This window comes from Podarcis bocagei, assembly GCF_964188305.1.
Source record: "Podarcis bocagei genome assembly, chromosome: 12".
Lineage (NCBI taxonomy): Eukaryota > Metazoa > Chordata > Lepidosauria > Squamata > Lacertidae > Podarcis > Podarcis bocagei.
The window spans coordinates 3,931,355-3,953,593 of record NC_138137.1 but is presented as its reverse complement, the minus strand read 5'-3'; the positions used below and the strand labels follow the sequence as shown (position 1 = coordinate 3,953,593).

General features: G+C 42.5%; 1 protein-coding gene across 7 annotated transcripts in view; it reads left to right on the top strand.

The window, feature by feature from the left end:
* Window positions 1-22,239, top strand: part of HECW1 (HECT, C2 and WW domain containing E3 ubiquitin protein ligase 1) — a 200,662-nt gene that overhangs the window by 44,776 nt on the left and 133,647 nt on the right. Inside the window, exon 2 of one of the 7 annotated variants that reach the window (XM_081165080.1) lies at window positions 10,713-10,770. The exons of the other annotated variants lie outside the window; for them this stretch is intronic. Within the exon in view, the coding sequence (XP_081021206.1) occupies window positions 10,744-10,770 (27 nt within the window). The 5' untranslated portion in view covers window positions 10,713-10,743. The remainder of the gene's footprint in view (window positions 1-10,712; window positions 10,771-22,239) is intronic. 7 annotated transcript variants of the gene reach the window in all.

Sequence of the window (22,239 nt, the reverse complement as noted above, 5' to 3'; positions counted from 1 at the left end):
ATACATCAGATATGCTTTGACAATAACAAGTAGATGGGTACCAGACAGTCACCTTCATTTATTTTCTGTACTCCAAGCCATATTAGGTTCAATCAGTGTTTTCAAAACTGGATTAACTAGGTGATGTTGTGTAAAATTATCTCCTAGAAAAAGAAGAAACATTTCTAAGGGAACAGAAAATGGATTCTGTATAGTTAATGTAGTACCTCTTCAGAGAAGTGGCTATGTTCTCAGCGTCCTCTTGTTGTTGTTGTTTTAAGTGATTTAAATCATATTACTTTGCCATGGAGTGGCATTGGTGATATTTTTTTTTAAAATTACATCCTGCTCTTTTTTAGAAAGCTGCGAGTGCCTGCCTGGTCACCCTCTTACACAGGCTTACATCTACCCAGGGTGAACCATTCGGTGTTTGGGCTATATATTGGTCAGGATTCTGCTAATGATTTACCTTAGCATAATGTTGAATTCCTCCCTCTATAAATGAGTGTTGAATAGGCAAAGTTACGTTTTCTGTTGCCTTTTTATTTCACCTTTTGAAGGTATTAGTAAACTATCTGCCAACTAAAAGAAGATGGTAATTACAATTTGCATCCCACTTCATAGTCAAAAGTCGGCTCTTAAAGTACTTGTAAAATTACAACAAAACACAACAAATCATTATAAAATGCTTGAAACAAACAAAACAAAAGTCAACATCAACTTTTAAAAAATTACATTAACACCTGCAAGAGTAAATAGCATACTTTACAAAAGGAGTGGAGATATATATTTATTATTGCAGGTTTTATTAATATTATGAGTTTTATGGCAGTTGTATTATAATATATTTTATTGTGATTGGAAATGGTGTTATCTGTTACTGTGTCCTGGTCACCTTAAATGAGTTTTAACTCATAAAGGCAGCCGATAAATAAAAACCTGGTCCTCCAGATGTTACTGGACTCAAGCTCCCACCAGCCCCAGCCAAAATGGCCAATGGTCAGAGAAGATGAGAGATGCAGTCCAGTAGTTTCCATACCCTTGTTTAAAACATCTTCCTAACTATCAGGAGAAAGCTAGCTAAGTGGCACACCCTTCCGGCGTTAAGTCAGAGTTCCTTGAATTCTTCCTGGCCAGGGGTATACCAGTCTAGAAGTCACAGAAACCTGGTGGTCAAAGTTCCAGATTATGCTCCACAGGTGTAAAATGAGCTGGTGTGATGTCACAGAATGTCTGCAAACATTCTGGCTGAATTAATAAAGCTTTCTGCAAATGTTCATGTACTTCCAGGTATACATTTTGAATTTTTTATTGTGATATGTGAGTATGCTCTGAAACCTTGGGGTGTTGGGGAATCATTTTCATGAACTTTTTGTGTGTGACCTGTATATAATAGCAAGGGAGGTCTTGGTGACTACTTGAAATGTAACCTTCCCAATGGTAAAACTGCAGAGAAGCGGGTCAGATGTAGTGGCATAAGTGTTTCATGCAAGCTAAACAAGCATCCTGCCCTTAGAAATCATAGAATTGTAGGTTTGAAAGGGACCCCCAGGGTCATCTAGTCCAACCCCCTGAAATGCAGGAATTGAAGCAGAATAATCCCTGAAAGACATATCGACTGAATGGAACCAGCCAGCCAGCTATTTGCTGAACACTCATACCAATTACTGTTATCTGAGGCTGGTGTAATTTTTCTTTGCCTCTCCCAGAAACATTGGGAGCAAATGCACATAAAATAGCAAATAGTATTATCATGCCAATTTTATTCCCTATATGGCACTGGCACATTTTAACCAGCCCTGTAGATCTTTGCTGGATCAGTAGCGTTGCCAGCTGCTGTTGGGCCAGTGCTAGGTCTGGGGTGGAGTCCAGCAATTAGCATAATGCTAGCAAGGAGACTATAGTGCCTGATTCAGTGACAGACCATTGTTTTATAGTACAAAGGCTAGAAAAATAGAAAGGCTCTATCTTTCCAACTCTGCAATTATTTTCTATACCACAGATAATGCACTGAATAGCATAGATGTCTAGTAATTAGGATTGATTTCACCAAAATGTAGATAAAAATTCAGTTGTAGTGGCATCCACTGTTTTGAGCTTTCATTTTTATTGTCTGTGGTGTTTTAGAGCTGTTAATATTTTATATATGAAATACATGCAGCAATTTCATTTGCTTATTGCTGTGTCCTATATTTTAGGACACGGCTCAGTCCTGAATTGAATAAAAGTTATTGGCAGTTGGCAGGCTTTTTTATTGTCTCAGCTGGCAGGTCAAAGGCTTCCAAATTCAGCTGCTTTAGCAGGCTGAAGGAAGACTGGGTGGAATATGGTTTATTTCACAAATACATATTGCTACTTCTCATAGGAAAACTTAGAGAATTATCACATGTACACACAGAGGATTCCTTTCTTACGATGGCCCTTGTGGTCTCTTCCAACTCTATGATTCTATGATTCTATGATTCTATGAGATTCCACCTAAACATCAGGATGAAGTTTCTGACAGTAAGAGCTGTTTAACAGTGAGATAGTCTCCCTCGGGAGATGGTGGACTCTCCTTCCTTGGAGGCTTTAAAGCAGAAGTTGGATGGCCACCTGTCAGGGATGTTTTAGCTGAGATTCCAGCATTGCAGGGGGTGGGACTAGATCAGGCATGTGGTCTACTATCCAGTATCAAAAACTGGCAGTGATCTACCAAACTCTCCCCTTGTCATTCTTCAGCAAGCGTTCCCTTCTCCCACCCCTCCAAAGTCATTTAAGATAGATAGATAGATAAATGGATCTTTATTTCACAGATACAGTAGTTATGTTTAGATATCATCATGACAGATCTAGTTACTATATGGACAAGTAACTAAGCAAGTGAGAAAAATATTTTTATATTAGTTTACACAGATCTGAGGAGCCAGTGTGCAGGGCTTCTCCCCCCCCCCCCAATTGACCAAAATCAATCCCACGATTGACTGGTTGATCGCGATTGACGTGTTGGACATTCCTGGACTAGATGACCCTTGGGGTCCCTTCCAACTCGACAGTTCTACAATTCTGTGATTCTGCAGTTCTGCCAATGGTATCAGAGACTCATTCTGAGCTGTTTTGCCATTATGATCTATCTTGCATATTCATATTGCCTGTGGTGCTGTTTCTCAACCAGTGGCTTCATACTTCAAATGTTGATACCTAGGGCTGAGCCTTTTTTCATGTTGTGTAGAGATTTACCCCCTGTTTGTGGTGGTTGGCTGTGGAAAGTGGAACTTAAGTTTCAACCAGGTGACTCCCTTTAGGTAACTTTCAGGGTGATGACTGGGCCCCGAGGCTTGCTCTCTGGCCTGTGGGCATGGGTATAGCCAAGGGGGGGTCAGGGATGGGCAGCTGCCCCCCAATCAATAAATATAAATAAAAATATATAGCTAACTGAGGTTCTGCCCCCCCCCAACAAAAGGCCTGCCCCCCAACAAAAATCGTGGCTATACCCATGGCCCTGGGGCCCTGGGACAGGAAAGGATCTGCCTTTGAGCTGAATCTGCCTCATCTGCTTGGAGGTGGAGATACAGTCATATCTCAGGTTGAATGTGCTTCGGGTTGAGCGCGTTTGAGTTGCGCTCCGTGGCAACCTGGAAGTAACGGAGCGCATTACTTCCGGGTTTCGCCGCTCGCGCATGCACAGACGCTCAAACTGACGTCATGCGCATGCGTGGAAGCGGCAAAACACAACCTGTGGACGTACAGACGCGCCATCGCGTCTTACGTTGCATTTAGGATGTGAATGGGTCTCCGGAACGGATCCCGTTTGCATCCCAAGGTACCACTGTACTGCATTTCTAACTGGTAGGGTTTTGGTTTCCCTAGTGGCTGCAGTTTCATTGTATGTTCCTACACCAATACAGTGGCACCTCAAGTTTCAGACGCTTCAGGTTATAGACGCTTCAGGTTACATACTCCGCTAACCCAGAAATAGTACCTCGGGTTAAGAACTTTGCTTCAAGATAAGAACAGAAATCGGGTGGCGGTGGTGCAGTGGCAGCGGGAGGCCCCATTAGCTAAAGTGGTACCTCAGGTTAAGAACAGTTTCAGGTTAAGAACGGACCTCCAGAACGAATTATGTTCTTAACCCAAGGTACCACTGTAGTTGTTTCCCTTGCAGGTGTTTTGATTGGTTTCAACTTAAACACAGTGTTCTAGTTCAACCCAGCCTATGTGACTGCATCTTTATTCAGCCATCAGGTCACTTGGTCCCCAAGTGCTGAACAGACTGAACCTTGCTTAGCTCTGAGCAGGGTGATAGTCTCATGTGCCTTTAGATCACTGATGGCCAAACGTAGCCCTCCAGCTGTTTTGGGACTACAACTCCCACCATCCCTAGCTAACAGGAGGACCTGTGGTCAGGAATGATGGGAATTGTAGTCCCAAAACAGCTGGAGGGTCAGGTTTGGCCATCACTGCTTTAAATCAGTGGGGTGGGGGAGTGAATCTATACTTTGAAATGAAAAAATATGAGAGATGTTAAAATAACTATTTTTTAAAAAATAATGTTTCACAAAATGGCAAAGCATTTCTTTAGGGAGAGTGGAAACATTGTTTGTGAATGGCACAACTTTAATTGGCCTCCACAAGTCCTTGAGTGATGCAGCAGGGAAGCATTTAAGCTGCAGTCCTAGACAACGATGGTGTGGGATATAGATGCCCCCTAGATCCTAGTACACAGCCATTTCTAATACGTGACTTTGGGCCTTAATGGTAGGCTTGTTTAAAGGAGAAAAGCTTTGCCAAGTCAGATTCTTTTTCAGCTTCAAATATTGTGATTGTTTTTTATTACACTCAGCATCAGTTGACATCCTGAATCAATTGCCCAAAGACTAGAACTTTCCAAATTGCCCTTCTTTACAATTACTAGTTGGTTTTTCTGTCACATAGGTGCACTTAACACTGTGAATTTAATTCAGAAAATTCATCTGTTCTCTTGCTTATGACTTGCAGTGAGCTGCTTATATTAACATATAATTATGACTACATTCCATTGTATTTATTAATAGCCTATCTTAGTTAAACATTTGGTTTCCATATGTGTTACAAATATTTTTGTTAAGTACTCACAGGACCACAAAAATCCTCAGGGGTTTCTCCCAGATTTTCAAGGATCTCAATCAATTGATTAGAACACAAAATTAGAAGGAAACAAAGTCCTCCTGGTCCAGCTCTCCCTCCTATACGTTTGGATCAATGCACAGAAGGACCTAACCTAGGACAGTGCTGGGCCGATGTGAGGTTTGCGGGGTCTTTTTTGTTTTTCCTAGAACCCTGTGACCCACCAACCAGAGATAGGTACAGAAAAAATGCACTTAGAGCTAAAAGGTTCTGAGCCCAGAGCTCTTTCCCCTGGCCTAGGCAGAGAGCACATACACTCCAGAAAATGCCTCGTGGACAAAAGCAGATCTTCCTGCACTGGACTTTGTCATTGAGAAAATGCATTTGATGCATTTCTTAGGTGATGCCCCACATTATGATGGCTTGAAGTAGGACTTGTTTATTGCAAGAAATTTTGTGTCGTAAGATAATTAAGATAGTTACATAGGTCTGTTCCATCCAGTGACATAGGTAGAGGGCAGGTTTAACTTCAGTGCAACAGTACTTCCAAGTTCATTGCTTGGAGTGGAGTGAGAACCAGTTAATTACATGGAAAAACGTAAACTGGTACACATTTTTAGCATTAAGGGTGTACCAGCTCTTGATGACCCCAGCCATTGAAAATCAAGGCTGTATTCATTTGAGTAGCCCCGCCTCTTTAGCCTCTTTAGCTTCTTTTGTGGTTCTGTGTCTTGGTCACACACCCCTGTGTGACTGAATATTGGGAAATACATTTGGTTCAAAACAAATTTAGTGGAGAGAGTAAAATGTGCAATGTCTGTGTGTCATCTTTACCTGGAAGTCTAGAACCAGTAACTTGTAAGCATTATATACCTGGTAATATTCTATGCATAAGAGGAGGCGGAGGGTCTCGTGACATAGGTTTCACTCCCCCTCTCCTGAACCACTTTCTTCCCTGTACTTGTTACATCCCTATCCCTATTCTGCTTCTGCTCTACTTCATTCTCCCTCATCTCTACATCCTCTCAGACTCTGCATCTCTCCTCAGTCCTCACTTTTGTTTTCTTATACTCTCTTCTGCCTTGTCATCATAAGTCATTCACACATCCCATAGTTTTATTTCTGTTCTAGTTTTATTAAAGATTTTATTAAAGATGGGATAACAAAGAAATGGCAACTTGGGCTTTCAGAGGATCTCCTGGGCTCTGTGGCTTTCCCAGTCGCCAAGACCATGTTAAAAACTAGGCTGTGGGACACAGATCACCAGGAACTAATCTCAGCTGCAGGAAAAACATGTTCCCCCTTTTATTTTCGACTCTCTTGGGCACAGGAATTTACTCTTAATTATTTACAAGTTTTGTTCAGTCCGCAAGAAAGAAGGGCCTTTTCACTGCCTAGGTTCAATTCTAATCCTTCTAACCTCCTTTGGGGTAGGTTTGCGGGTTTGGCAGAAGGAGATAGGATCTGCCCATGCGATGCCCACCTGGTGGAAACTCCAGCTCACACGGCCCTTAAATGTAAAACGTATGATGATCTCTGCCAACAGTTTCAAGACCATCTATGTATTCCAACATGGAAACCAGAGACAGAGGTCATGCGCTTCTTATTACAGGGGAGAGGCAGTAGCTAAGTTCCTCTATTTGATTTTTTGTCACCAAAGTATGCTACAGGATCCTGCCCTTGCTGGAAACCCACAGAGATGAGGCGGATTGCTCACCTCTTCGGCCCTTTGGCAGGTGACTGTGCCGTTGGGGTGGCGTCAAGATTGCACTGGCCTCTCTATTCTGAATGTACTCTGAATGTTCTTATGTGATGCCAATAAAGGTTACATGGCTTGAATAAAGATTCCATAGAAAGTCCCTTTTTCAGCATGGCAGTTAGGGTTTATGATAAGAGCACATAGATAGACCTGCAACGTGCAATCACAGGTAGGCCCAGAGCTTAAATGCAGATTAAGGTTCACAGTGAGGCTTAGACACAGGAATCCATAATGAGCTGAACTGGTAGTGAAATTATGCTGCAGAAGTCTGTCTTTCAAAGACAGCGCTGACCAATTTCTGGTCCTACAGATGTTGTTGGAATGCAGCTCACACGTTGTCTGGGTGTTGCACCTGTTTTAGGATAAATGGTATTCTTTAATCTTCTCTTCACTGGTCTTTAAGTTTTCCTAGCATTTAGAAGTTTGGGCAAGGGGAACTGTGTGTGTGTGTGTGTGTGTGTGTGTGTGCGCGCGCACACACACACACACACAGTATATAGAGGCAGGCTTCCTCCAGAATCTACTGAATGTACCTAAATGGAATTATTTACAGTATATAGCAGCATGTAGCAGAACATTTCAAGCCAGGTGTCCAGAGGAGGGCAACCAAAATGGTCAAAGGCCTGGAAACGATGCCTTATGAGGAACGGCTAAGGGAGCTGGGCATGTTTAGCCTGGAGAAGAGGAGGTTAAGGGGTGATATGATAGCCATGTTCAAATATATAAAAGGATGTCACATAGAGGAGGGAGAAAGGTTGTTTTCTGCTGCTCCAGAGAAGCGGACACGGAGCAATGGATCCAAACTACAAGAAAGAAGATTCCACCTAAACATTAGGAAGAACTTCCTGACAGTAAGAGCTGTTCGACAGTGGAATTTGCTGCCAAGGAGTGTGGTGGAGTCTCCTACTTTGGAGGTCTTTAAGCAGAGGCTTGACAACCATATGTCAGGAGTGCTCTGATGGTGTTTCCTGCTTGGCAGGGGGTTGGACTCGATGGCCCTTGTGGTCTCTTCCAACTCTATGATTCTATGATTCTATGATTCTATGATTCTAGGTTTTCCCTCCACTCCTTTCTGTTTAGATATCACTGTTTTAATTTTATGATATGTTAAATAGCTTCAGCTTTAGTCCACTGGGCATGCTAAGACACTTTGAACCATCCTGAGTCATTTTAATGATAATAGCATTCAAACATAATCAAATTCATTGTTTAACACTTAAAGGGGAAAATGAATATTGGATCGCATCCTGATATTTCACAGACTGAAACGAAATAGCTAGAGAAACCCTATATTCACAATAAGCCAGGACCAGCGACATGCTGCTGAGATGCTGACAGGCCATCATATTAAATACATGCCTCAGCCTGGGAGAGAAATATGAAAGCACCCAGTACGCTTTTAAATGTGTGTTATTGGTTTGTTTTTGTTTTTATTGTGTATTTCGTGGTCCCCACCCCTTGTGCTTTTGTGTTGTGAACCACCCTGGGAACTGTGGATGAAGGGAGGTATACTAAACAAACAAACAAACAAATAAACAAACAAGCAAGCAAGCAAGCAAGCACAGAACCAGAACCAGAACCAGAACCAGAACCAGAACATTCCAAAAGAGTATGAAAATGGCAGTTGCAACCACAGCACCCCTGGAACTCTACCAACCTTCCCAATTAAGGCCATGCCAGCACCAACCCCTACATGCTGCTCACACCAGGGATGGGTTTTGGCCTTTCATATTTCAGCAGTGCCCTGTGCAAAGCCCAAATTCAGCGCCCCGCCCCCCGCCTCTCACCTTCCGTGCTGCATGTGCACTATGTCATAGCTGCGACACCCTGCAATGGCTACATTGGCTCAGCGCCCAGTGTAGGGGACATGGTTGCCCTGCTCTATCTAAATAAGCCTCTGCTAGCACTTATATGGGGCCACCTCATCGAGGCAAAGCAAAGAGGTTGGGCATCACATTGCCATGCCCCCAATGTGCAAGAAACACAGAGAACCAGTCAGCTGCTGCAGGGGCCGTGAAGGTGCTTTTGTGGCGCTGTCTGCTAAAGCAGTGACAGACACTCTCAGGAGTTTTCTGGTTCAAATCCTCCCCAACAGATTTTTATTTTTATTTTTTGCCTCCATCCCACCCACCCTCCAATGGAAAAAAAGGCACAAGCAAGAAACAAGGGAGCTCAGCCATGCAGTCTGCAAAGCGGGTACAGACACAGGATCATGCCGTGATGCCACACAGGATTCCCTCCCTTTCCAAAGGTTCCTCTCATGTTCTGGCTCATATACCAAAGCAGAATACATCCTGATATTGACTGGGAAGGTCCAGGACAATGGAAGGAAGTTGCGGGGGTGGGGAAGCAGGAGGGGGGGAGCATGGTGACAATTTATCTTCTTTCCCATCAGTATAGTGGGGCGTCTGTTGAATTCTCAGCCAGCAGATCTTGAGTATAGGACTGTATCCTAAGGGGTTAATATCCATCCATTGTGAATGAAGTTTCCTGTAATTCTGCTTCTGTTTCTTGAGTAAGAAAATAAATAATTGCAACAAATCAGACCTATTTAGATGGGAGAATTGCTGTGGGTTACAATATATCAAGGTGAAGGTGGTCATCACTAATTTATGTTACTCTGTTGAAAGTTGTACTTATTTTTTTTGTTCAAATACTGTAATTGGTGCTTCATAAATAAGAGTTTTCTAAAGTGTGCATACACAGGGTGATAATCAACTTTGTTTTACTCAGAGGAGACCCCTTGCAGTTCATGAACATGACTAAATTAAGCTCATTAATTTCAATGGGTCTGCTGTGAGTAAACCCGAGCAAACAGTACTATAGGGATCAACCCCTTGTATTTGAATGCCTCACCCCACCCCCACCAGTTAATATCAGCGGGTGAAGACTTGCATTGAATTCCTTTAGTCTGAGAGGTTAAATTTAAGTTAGCATCTTACACTGCTACTCCAATTCTTAGCACACTTACTTGGATGTAAAACTCACAGACTTAAATGGAATTTAGTTATTTAAAGTAAAACACTGTTGTTCTTTGTGAATGTAGCATCCCACTCCAAAATATAAAGCACTGAAATGAGCTCCATGGATTTTACTGTACATCACAGTGGCTAAGATCCAAAGTTATGTGGGGCTTCAACATACACCTGAGACCTTAGGTGAGCAGAGTCTGCCTTAATTTTGAGGGGGGCGGTGCAGCTTTCCTTGCGCAACAACTGTGCAGTTGCGCACGGCTGACTGCGGTGGCCTTGCCTCCACAACCTTCTCCTGATAATTGCTGATAAGCATTCCTCTCCCCTTTTATTGCCTTGTAGCAGATAGTTTCCATCACTGAGCCACCTTATGAATAGCAGTTTACTGTACAATCCTGGCGGGGGGGAGGTCTAAATCCCATTTGCTTCATCAAAGCTTAGAAACATCTGATTTTTAGTGTTTAATGGACTGCACCATCCATCAAGCGGCAAATCTTTAAGAATATAAATTTAAATGAAAAGGTTTTTCTGGTGGTACTTTCAGTTTGGTCATTGTTACAACAATGTTGATTTAGTTATAAGATTTTCTTAGACCAAATGAATAAATGAATAACTTAGACCAAATGAATAACTTTTAACTGCATTTTCCAATATGTTTTCAAGTTATTTCAAAGCTTTTCTGTTGTTTTTAACAGTGCAAGTTTTATTGGCTTAGCATCCAAGTCTACAGCAATATGTTAACAGGAAAATAATAAAAAGCAACATAAAACACACCAAACATAAATGAATACACATTGGAATGGAGGAGGTATATTTTGGGGCAAAACACAATGTTCTGTTTTCATAAATATATGTCTCTGTATTAATATGTCACTTTGGAACACATACTGAGTTAACCTCATTGAACTTTTCCCCAGGAATTGATGCACTTACAATTGAGGAGTCATTATGCTGCTCCACCTGTGTAGTGTTAAGGTCAGTGTGTTTTTCTGATTATAAAAGCCATCCATGTCATTCCATTATAAATCCACAACCAGTCACAATGGAATGTGCCATAGCCCAGGGCTGGTTGCAGGTGCCCTAGGTAAACACTGTTCAAAGGTCTGCCCAATTCAGATCGTGTCGGTCTGCTTAAGCAAGAGTGGGGAACTGTGGGCCTAGGGGCCAAACTGAACCCTCTCCTGGTTTTTGTCTGTTCCCATGCAGTTTCCCAATGACTCCTGATGAACTTTGGTTTTGTTCTGTCCTTGACTCATTTTTAACATCTAAGGGACATGGAAAAGACCTTGCAGTAATAGGCTTCTAGGTAAGACATGTATCTGGTTAAGGAAGCCTAATTTATAGCAGGGGGTTACCACTTAAATAGTAGCTTGAAGCCAGCCACGAATTCAAAAGTGTGGTGAATTTGACATGCATTTCCTGCCCGCTGAGGCATTTATTTCCACAGCAGACAATGACCCAGTGGCTTAGCTCACAGTAACACAGCGCCAGAAGGACTGGAGGAGGAGCAAAGAAGCCATAGTCCCCTCTGTGGGAGCATCCATGCTAAGACATGGTTTGGCTTAGTATTGCTGAGCATTCATGTGCCTCCAATATCTAAGCTATTTGTGAGTTCTTCCCCCACGAACACAGAGCACTCCTGCATTAGGGAAGTGATATAACTTGTGCAGATATGCACAACCTCTTACCTTCTTATTTAAAATACTACTCCCACTAAATTGGGGGGGGGGCGTTCTGGGATTACATGCCCTGCATACATAAATTATTAAAACTGCATCAGTGCATGCATGTGTATGGGAGAGTGTGTGAAACATCATATAAAAATCCCTAGGCAACTTTTTCTAAGGGCAGCCCAATTAACCAATTTTAAATTGGCTTTTCGGGTAGCCCTTACACCGAAAGATCAAAAGAGGGTAGAGCAGTGCTAACAGGTTACACCCCATTTGCACAAAAATCGCAGGCTTCTCCCCTGCCTGCCCACCTTCACCCTCCACAGAGGCAAGCAAATGGCATTATTTGAGGGTGCATTCCAGCCAGCAATGCCCCTTGAGGAGGGTGCAGAGCAAGTGAGGGGGTGAGGGGTGATGCCTGGGAAGAGTCCTATAGGTAGGCTAGGGGAGGTGGCTGCTTGATTTGACCCTCAGGCGTGTGGTTCCTCACCACTGCTTTATACGGAAGCCTAAAAAATGTTCCTTTTGAAATGGCATCCTCAAAAGTCTACTTAGCTTCACTGCATGCATGTCCTTTTCTCAGTGTCTTCCCATAAATTCTATTTTTGAAATCTAGCTATGGCACTTATTAAACAAGGAGCAGTGTGCAGCTTGAGCGTTGCAGCTGATCATATTCATAGTGAGCCAAAGACAGATAGTGCACCTGCCACTCATGCATGTGGCGTTTCTCTAATTCATAGAATCGTTAACCTTGACTTGATTCAAAGTCATTACAGCGCATAAATCAGCCATCATCATGTGCACGACATGTGAAACCTGAAGTATATAAAGCACCTCAGTAGTATATATTTGAGGATCTTAAAGATGCTGAGTATGCAGTAGATTCTCGTTCCTATATACACAATTTGGCTGAGCTTAGTCCTTCTAAATTACTATGTGTTTGTACAAAATCAGAACATGTGGCAGTGTTTTCCCTGGTGCTATTTCTGTCTCTGAAATAAATAAATAAAGTATTTTGGGATTTGCTTCTTACTCCATTCTACTTTGTTGCTGAATCACAGAACAATTTCATTGCCTACTAATACAGAGATTTCCAAGCGCTGCATGTGTTTTGTACATATGAAATTCCTGTTATGTTCTTTAATTTCATATGGTTTTTTATTTTGACAGTTTTTTAAAAAAAAAACCTCGAAAGTTATTTCTGTTGTTGAGAAAATGTTTACAGCTAATTGTATGAGGGAGGAAAACAGTGCTGCAAATTGTTGAAGAAATGCATGAAATCACTTTACGATTATTGCATTTATATGTTTCCTAAATTTTGCACTGTTCTCATCATCGCTAAAATGAAAGGATGTCTGTTTGGTCTTTTGAAAGTACATAGAAATGAAAAAACTATATAGGTGTAAAAGGTGCCCCAATTTAAGGGCAAACCCTCCTCTTCTTTCTTGCAACAGTGGCCAATATGTGTGCTGGGAAGTAAAAGGTTGCTACTCTTGCAAATTGACCTGAGGGTACTCATAACTCTTACCATCAGTAGTGCAGGCATCATGTGCACTAAGCAGGCACACATCTACTTAATGACTTAGTAGTGTCCAGCATGGGTTCCTGACCTCATGGTTCATGCTTACAAGATGCTAACCTAGCCGCTTCCATGGGTCTCCCACAACCTTGTGATGTTCATTGGTAATCAATGTTGAGTCATCCTCCTCCTTGGTCACCACTCAATAGTGATCTCTTCCATCCTAGAGTGCCATCTCAGTCACTACAACTGGTGTTCTCATCTGCTTTCCACCTCCAACATTTCTTACCTACTCCTTACTAACACATCAATACCTCCATTTTACCTGATACAGCCATCTGCTCCTAGTTTTGCCATATTTTGAAGAACAAAAAAGAGGACACATTTGCCAACTTCTATTTTTAACTCTGGATCTCTATGATGACTCTCATTTTTACATACCCATGAAAAAGAGAATGTGTCCTGGAAAAAGAGGACAAATGCCAACCCTAGTCCTGCTTATCCACAAGGTTTCCTGCTTGACAGGGGGTTGGACTCGATGGCCCTTGTGGTCTCTTCCAACTCTATGATTCTATGATTCTATGATTCTATGATTCCTTACAGCTACCCCTCTTTCCTTGGAAGATCTGCCCATCTCCTAAGAACTCCAAATACTCCCCAGCTATTTCCTTATCTCTCCTCAAAGCCTCTTGTATCCTTGCAATTTTGATGTGCGCATTTTAATAGATCAGGGCCATCTTTCCTACATGCCTATGTTCAAAGGTAGCTGTGGGCTCAGAGAACAGTACACCTTCCACAGCTTAGCCATGCCTTCCAGCACCACCCGCGTCTCTTTCCAGCTAATAACAGCTGGAAGTAAATGCCTCTAAAATCAGTGGAACTTGCTTCTGGTTGTGAAACTACTGCATTAGCTGGCTATAATATACAGTGGTACCTCGGGTTAAGTACTTAATTCGTTCCGGAGGTCCGTACTTAACCTGAAACTGTTCTTATCCTGAAGCACCACTTTAGCTAATGGGGCCTCCTGCTGCCACTGTGCCACCGGAGCCCGATTTCTGTACTTATCCTGAAGCAAAGTTCTTAACCTGAAGCAATATTTCTGGGTTAGCAGTCTGTAACCTGAAACGTATGTAACCTGAAGCGTATGTAACCCGAGGTACCACTGTATTACCTATTCAGCCTGCCTGGAGAAATTGTGTCATGGACTGGCTGGATACAAAGGAGTGTTGGGAGGCACCAGCTGGGGAAAACCCAAGGTCATCCCCCAAGAGAAGAAGGTTCAAATCTGATAGTGGTTTACTGAATTGCCTTCAGTCGACGCTACCAATTCATACCAGTTTCTTTCTTTTTATAATATTTTTATTAATTTTCCATCAAAAAAATACATATACAGTGGTACCCCGCAAGACGAACGCCTCGCAAGACGGAAAACCCGCTAGACGAAAGGGTTTTCCGTTTTGGAGGCGCTTCGCAAGACGAATTTCCCTATGGGCTTGCTTCGCAAGACGACAGCCCATAGGGAAATATCCGGGACAGCGGGGAAGCGCAGCGCGTCTTCCCCACTGTCCTCAGACCTCCTCCGAAGCCGGGCGGTGGGGCGGGAACGCCTCCTCCCACCGCCGCCGGGCTTTGGAACGCTGCTCCAAAGCCGGGCGGCGGGGAGGGAACACCTTCTGAAGGCGGGCGGAGGGCGAAAGTCTTTGCTCCCCCCTGCCTGCCTGTCCCGGAGGGCTTTTGAAGGCAGGCGGGGGGAGCAAAGACTTTCGCCCCCCGCCCACCTTCAGAAGAGGTCAAGGACCTCTTCTGAAGGCTGGCGGGGGGCAAAAGTCTTTGTCCCCCCTGCCTGCCTTCCCAGGGGCTTTTAAATCGCCCCGGACAGCGGAGAAGTCCTCCGCTGTCCCGGGGCGATTTTAAAATGCCGCCCGCCAGCATTTTAAGATAGCCCCGCACAGCGGAGAAGTCCTCCGCTGTCCCAGGGTTTTTTAAAATGCTGGGGGTGGGAAGAAAAGCCCTTGTCCCCCCCCAGCCTTCAGAAGAGGTCCGGGGACAGACTGTCCCCGGACCTGGTCTGAAGGCGGTTTCCCTAGGAACGCATTAATTGATTTTCAATGCATTCCTATGGGAAACCGTGCATCGCAAGACGAAAAACTCGCAAGACAAAGAGACTTGCGGAATGAATTAATTTCGTCTTGCGAAGCACCACTGTAACACGAAATCAAAACTTTCACAAATTTTCTCTTTTGGACTTCCTTCAGCTTCTCTGACAATCATCCAAATTTAACTTTTTTAATTTCACATTTCCTAAATTTACTATTGCCTTTTAACCTATCTTTCCAAATTTATTTTTCTTTTTTACAATACTTCTCAAACTTTTACAGAGCTTCTTGAAATGCTACTAGCGTTATTCTCTCATCACTTATACATTCCAAATAATCTACAAACTTTCCCCAGTCCTCGATGAACTTTTGATCTCGTAGATGTCTAATCTTCCCTGTTAGTTTATCAAGTTCTGCATAGTCCATCAGCTTCATTCTCCATTCCTCCAATGTTGGTAGTTGTTCCTGTTTCCATTTTTGGGCCAATAATATTCTTGCCGCTGTTACTGTGTATTGGAAAAGTTTACAGTCCTTTCTATTTATTTCATTTCCTATTATTCCTAGAAGAAAAGCCTCTGGTTTCTTAACAAATGTATATTTCAACATCTTTTTCAATTCATTATATATCAGCTCCCAGAAGCCCTTCACCTTCTTACATTCCCACCACATATGATAGAATGTTCCATACTTTTCTTTACATTTCCAACACTTATTACATGTTTTATACATTTTTGCTAATTTTACAGGTGTAATATATCATCTGTAGACCATTTTCATAACATTTTCCTTTAACGTAGTACATGCAGTAAATTTGATATTTTCATTCCATAATTTTAACCAGTCATTAAATTGTATATTATATCCAAAATCTCTGGCCCAATATATCATAACTGATTTAACTTCTTCATCCTTTGTATGCCATTCCAGCAGTATTGTATACATCTTAGATAAAATTTTATATTCATTGTTTAATATTTCTATTTGGAATTTTGAGTCTTTCTCTGCATAGCCATATTCTTTAAAGTCTTTTTTAAACATTTCATTTACCTGGCATGGGCTCCAACACCCTGATACAATCTTCAGCAAAAACTTGAAAGGCTGGGAGCCACAACACAGATTTTAGGGAGGATTCGAAATGAACTCCGGCAAATGCGTCTTACCTCGTCGCCATCTTGCTTCCCTCTCCCTTACCTGGAAATAATGCAACCAATCATATACATATTCTTTTACTTCTTCATAGGGCTTCATTTTCCATTTCCCCCCTTCTTTAACAATCAAATTTCCATATGTAATCCAATTCCCTCTCATATTGATTTTTTTAACACTCATAGCCTCTAACGGTGATAACCAGTGTGGAGTTTTTGGCTCTAATAGGTTTTTATACCTATCCCATATCTCTATCAGAGATCTTCGGAAAATGTGGTTCTCAAAACCTTTATGAACTTTCTTTTTTTCACACCATAAATATGGGTGCCAACCAAATCTGTTATCAAAGCCTTCTATATCTATCCAATTCATACCAGTTTCAAGTGACTTTAGCTACCGCGTCTCTCGCACACGGAGCACTAAGAGATTTTATTTCTGGGATGGGGTGGGGACCTTGAGCAATGAATTCTTGGCATCTTCAGATAATTACCATTCATAGAGTTTGAGATGAGGCAGACACAGTTGAGGCATTGGGGAAGAGAAGAGAAATGGATGTCCTAAGTTGTATTTTCCCCCAAGCAAATTAAACAAAGACCAAATACATAACAACAATCTGGACTTGCCTCCAGTGACATCCGGCTCTCCCCCCAGAATCCATGGAAGCCAGTGCAAGGAGAGGTCTACATGCGCAAGGCTTTTCTGCCTCAGACGTTCACACTAGCTCAGCTTCTGCTGTGCTTGCAGAAGGTCTAATCCTCAGTATATCTAGGCAGGACTGGGAATGTCCCCTCCCTGAAACTAGCCTGGAGAGCTGCTGCAAGTCAGTGTAGACAATACTGAGCTAAGTGAAGCAATGGTCTGACTCAGTATAAAACAGCTGCCTATGTTCCATTAGCAGGTCAATGGCAGCGGCTGGGCAGAATGGGTAGGGAGGAGCCACACACTGCAGAGTCCTTTCACATGCATAATGTTCAGCTAATGCCTGCCTAGTTCAAGGTCAGGGGGGAATGTCATTAAATACACAAGTTTTACTGTGTGTACTTGGCTGCCTTGATTCATAGTGCCCATCCAGATCTTAACATGCCGACAATAAGCCTTCTGTTTATAAAGCCAGTTAGAAGTTTAACAGTGTAGCTCCTTAGCATATAATTTAGGAAAACCCTAATGCAAGCATTTAAAGTGAGTAAACGAATAGCTAAGGACACCATAAATCTTTTACTGGCAACGCAAAAAGCAAAAGTGTTGCTATTTATCAAGCATAAAGGGAAACATCTCCTTTATCACAATGGAACACGGCTGCTGAAAGAAGACGTTCTTTCTCACTGAACTGTCTGATGTAAATTGGGTTGCCACCCATCAAGATTACCCACATCAGCTCAGAAAGCACTGTGAGGATCAAGAAAAGTGTTGGGATTGTTATGCTGTACAAGAGCCACTTGCCTTCCTCCCTTTTCCCTGCTCAGGAGAACAAGTGAGCTAATTTGAATACTTGCTGCTGCAGCGTATGAGCCCTAAGAGACAGCTGGTGCACCCAGGGTGAAAAGGATCCATCCCACCTTGCCCCTCCCTTGGCTCCATCCTCCTTATAGCCTTGCGCTATCACACGTTCTGTGGGGAAGGTGTGTGGACTGGCCATGACCTGTACACCTTGAGGCATCTCTGCTGCCTTCTCTGAGAAGTTTTGAATTTTGGGGGACATTTTCTCCTTCCTCTGCATTAGAGTAGAACCCATATGACATTTGTCTTGCTTCACGAATCAAAGACACTCTTTTACCAACCAGCCTGCACCTGTTAGCTTTACAGAATTCCAAAGAAGGAGAACCTAGGATAGAACTATGTATGATGCTAGCACACCTGTGTCTTCAAATGTGAGCTTACTCCAAACAACCATAAAGTGGTGGAGTGAATGGTGCAGTTTGCATCAGAGAAGTAATGGACCAAAGGGGGTGAATCTTTCACCTGCCTGGGCCTTATTTCATTTGTAATCCTATCTCCCAGTCTAAGGGTTTCAAAGTGGCTAATGGAATTTTTTAACACAAAAGTCATTAAAATCATAGATGCTAATAAAGCAATAAAATACAGTAACACATTCAATTGATAGCCAGCAAAAGTAAATTAAATAAAATACAATTACAAAGATGCAGGCATGAAGGTGGAGATAGTTCAGCTTCACTGCTGGGTTTCTATAAATGCCACAGTTAAGAGCTTTGGCTTCTCTAATTCTCCATTTAACGAGAGAACCCCATTAACTACATTGCATATACATTCAACTCAAGAGAATCAGACGGCTGCCACATTTGAAAGTAGGGCATTCTACATATGCCACTGCACCACTTTCTATCAGATCCTTGAAAATATTCACTTTCCTTGAAAACTTAAGAGACTGAAGGCATAAAGTAGGCTATGTACACATCTTACACTGCACCATCAGGAGATCCCGACCTTTATGGATTCCCAGCAAGCATCATACAAAAATAGTATTCTCTTGTGAGTTGTGTTGGCAATCTAAACTTCATAGTATGAAACCATTTGTATCCTGCCTTAGAAGAAGAAAAAGGACCTATGAAAAAAGGGTGGGGGGAGAAACCACAGACATTTGGAGAACTACAATACGATTTCAATGCCAACTTGTTTTGGCTCTCTTTCCACCACCCCTTGCTTTGTTTTGCTTTCAATAAAAAAACAAACTGGTACACAGCTATCAGTATTAAAATCTGAAAAAGAGAGCTGATACCTGGGACAGTGAGATACAGAGCTGCCTAACCTCCCCTCACAATCCCTACACTAGGCTACAACCATTTTCCTGTAAAAAGGGAGGCTACACAGGGAATCAGGTGAGTGTAAAGCGGAGGAGAAAAGTCCAACAAAAGAACAACACTGTCCTTAGAACCGGGTATTCTGCTTCCAGGAGCCAGGCTGCTGGTGTTCTGGGGGGTATGAGAGAGAAGAGACCGCACTGTGGTTTGCTAGAACCTTGGTGATTGGCCATAAACCCAAGGGGACATTCAACAGTTCTGTGCTACTATTCCTTCTTCGCCTTTCTACTCCAGTATTTTCTGTAGGCTTCCTACAGAAGCTAGAGAAAATTAAAAGCTAGAGAAAATTTAAAATGTCTTAGAATCATAGAACCATAGAACTGTAGAGTTGGAAGGGATCCTGAGGATCATCTAGTCCAACCCCTCGCAATGCTGGAATCTCAACTAAAACATACATTACAGTTAATCATCTAACTTCTGCTTAAAGACGTATGTCCACCACCTTTTGAGGGGGTCCATTCCACTGTTGAACAGCTCTTAATATCAGAAAGTTCTTCCGTGTGTTTAGTTGGAATCTCCTTTCTTGTAACTTGAAGCCATGGGTTCGAGTCCTGTCCTCCAGAGCAGGAGAAAACAAGCTTACTCCTTCTTCCATGTGACAGCTCTTTGGATATCTGAAGATGGCTGTCGTATCCCCTCTCAATCTCCTCTTTACCAGGCTAAAAACATACCCAAATCCTTCAACCATTCTTCATACCCTTAATCACCTCGGTTGCCCTCCTCTGCACACAGTCCAGCTTGTCAATATCCTTAAATTGTGGTACCCACAACTAGACACAGTACACTGGGCACTCAGCTACGCAGCTGCAATTATAATGTTATGTGTGTTATAAAATTGTCACACCGGGTGGCGCTGTAGAGCTCAAAGGCAAATTGCATATATATGTTTTATAGTTTTTCTTTTATAGCATTTTCATTGTGCTTTTTATATATCTGTAGATCCAGCCCAGGTGTGGTCTGACCGAGGCAGAATAGAGTAGGACACTATATTTCTGTTGATGCAGCCTAGAATAGCATGGGCTTTTTGCAGCTCCATCGCACTGCTGACTCATGTTCAGCTTGTAGTCTACTAAAACCCCTAGATCCTTTTCACATGTAGTACTGGCAAACCAAGTGCCCCCCATCCCATGGGCGGACTTTGGTAATCTTTTGTAATGTGGCATCCTATGCAAGGCCAAAATTTGGATCTTCTCAATTCTGTGCCCCCTTGGCTTGGTGCCCTTGGTGTTTTCTGCAGGAGGGAGAAGCAGCTGCTCATCTTATATTTGAGCAGCCGGTTCTTCTTGCCTATGTGTAGAAACTTGCATTTGTCTGTGGATGTAGTTGCCTGACAATCCCAAGGGCGGAGAGTTCCAAAGATGAGGAGCCACAATCAAGAAGGCTGTTTTCTGCAAGATCACACTACTGGAGGGTATTAGTAGGAAACCTCTGTAAGGGTTAGCATTTGCATATTGCAGCAGGAAGTCCTTCCACTCCATCAGGGCTTTAAAAGCCAGAAGCAGCATTTGAATTGTGGCTGGTAGTCAGTGAAGCTTTTAAAACACTGGGAGGCTGTAATCTCTCTAACCAATATCAGTTAAAAGATGCTGTTTAATAACAACAAAACTCGCCCCCTGCTTGCTCATGAGCTCCCCTGGGGTGAGGGGCAAACAGTCTTGGGCAGTGGATACTGCAGAGGAAAGTCAACAGGCAGAGGAAGCGTTCAGCACCCAGTTGCCATAACCGTACTGGACATTGTCCAGCAGCAATCTCAGCTGGTCTGTTACTATCATGTTCCAACTTTTGGTTTTGCAAAACCTGCCCTTTTGCCTGTCCACAGCAGTTGCAAACTGGGGGGAGTGGTCAGCAGGGTGGGGCAGCAGAGAGCTTTGGGTGGCAATGTGAATGCTTCTCACAAAAAAAGAAAGAAAGAAAGAAAGAAAGAAAGAAAGAAAGAAAGAAAGAAAGAAAGAAAGAAAGACAAAGGTTTTTCACAAGAGGTAACAAGAGGTTTACAAGGAGAACCCTCACATTTTGGCTTAGCCTAGTGTCAATAACTATAATCTGGAGAAGGCGTATTATAGGACATATTTTCCAGAAAAGCTGGGAATTTATGAGTCAGAAGTATCTGCTCTCTCCTAGGAATGTTCCATTTTGTGATTCAGTTTTTCCTGTAAAATTTGGTGATTCCTCATCTTAGAAATGATTTTCCACCTGATGGATCCTGCAGTATTTATTAACATAAACTGACTTTTTTTTCCAAAGCTACTAGTAGAAATTACTGAATAAAAATGATTCCAAATTAATCCTGCTAGATGATTCAGTATACTTTAAAATTGACCTTTTAGCCAGTGGTGGCACATCCTGCTTCATCACCTGAGGTGAAACCTTAAAGGTAAAGGTAAAGGGACCCCTGACCATTAGGTCCAGTTGCGGACAACTCTGTGTTGGCGATAGTGGGTTCTGGCAAGATCTCCTGAGATATTGCTGAAATGCACTCCATGAGATCTCACTTCTCTAACACTGGAGATGGCTTCCTCACCCCACCTCACGGGGAAGCCAGCCCTGCTTTTAGCTAAAGTCTGCCCTCTTCCATTTTAACAAATTCTCTCTCTCTCTCTCTCGTAAATAATGTTTATTAATTTTCAATTTAAAACATCCCAATTAATGATAAATTCAATCAAATCTAATCACAATACAAACATATAAAGCCAAATTACATTCCAAATTAAAATTTCAGGGAAGGACTTCCCATGTTCTGGATGTCCAGAGCAACTATCTCACACATTTTTTTCCTGCTTCCTTCTCTATTGTTACGCCAGTTTCCAAATTCTGATGTTAACTTCTCAAAATCTCTTCAGTCGCCGGTACATAACTCTTATCGTTTTAAATAAGTCCGTATGTCCATTCGCCTGCCGGAACACAGTTTAATTCGTGTTATTGTCCATCAGAAAGAATTCTCCATGCTGTCTCCCCGCAACTCTGGGCTGTTGTCCAAATCTATTTCATTTGAAGATTAATGACGCCGTAGGCTCTCAAGTTGTTATTCCAAAGCACTTTGTAGAAAATCAAAAGGATAAGATAGAATACGATATATTTCACTTAAGCTTTCAGAAATCATTTGGTGATTTATCAGCTTTCCCCAGTATTGGCACCTGCCCCCTCCCTGGGCCTGGGGCGGGGGGGGGGGGCCTGCTAAACACCAGCTTGGCCTTCAT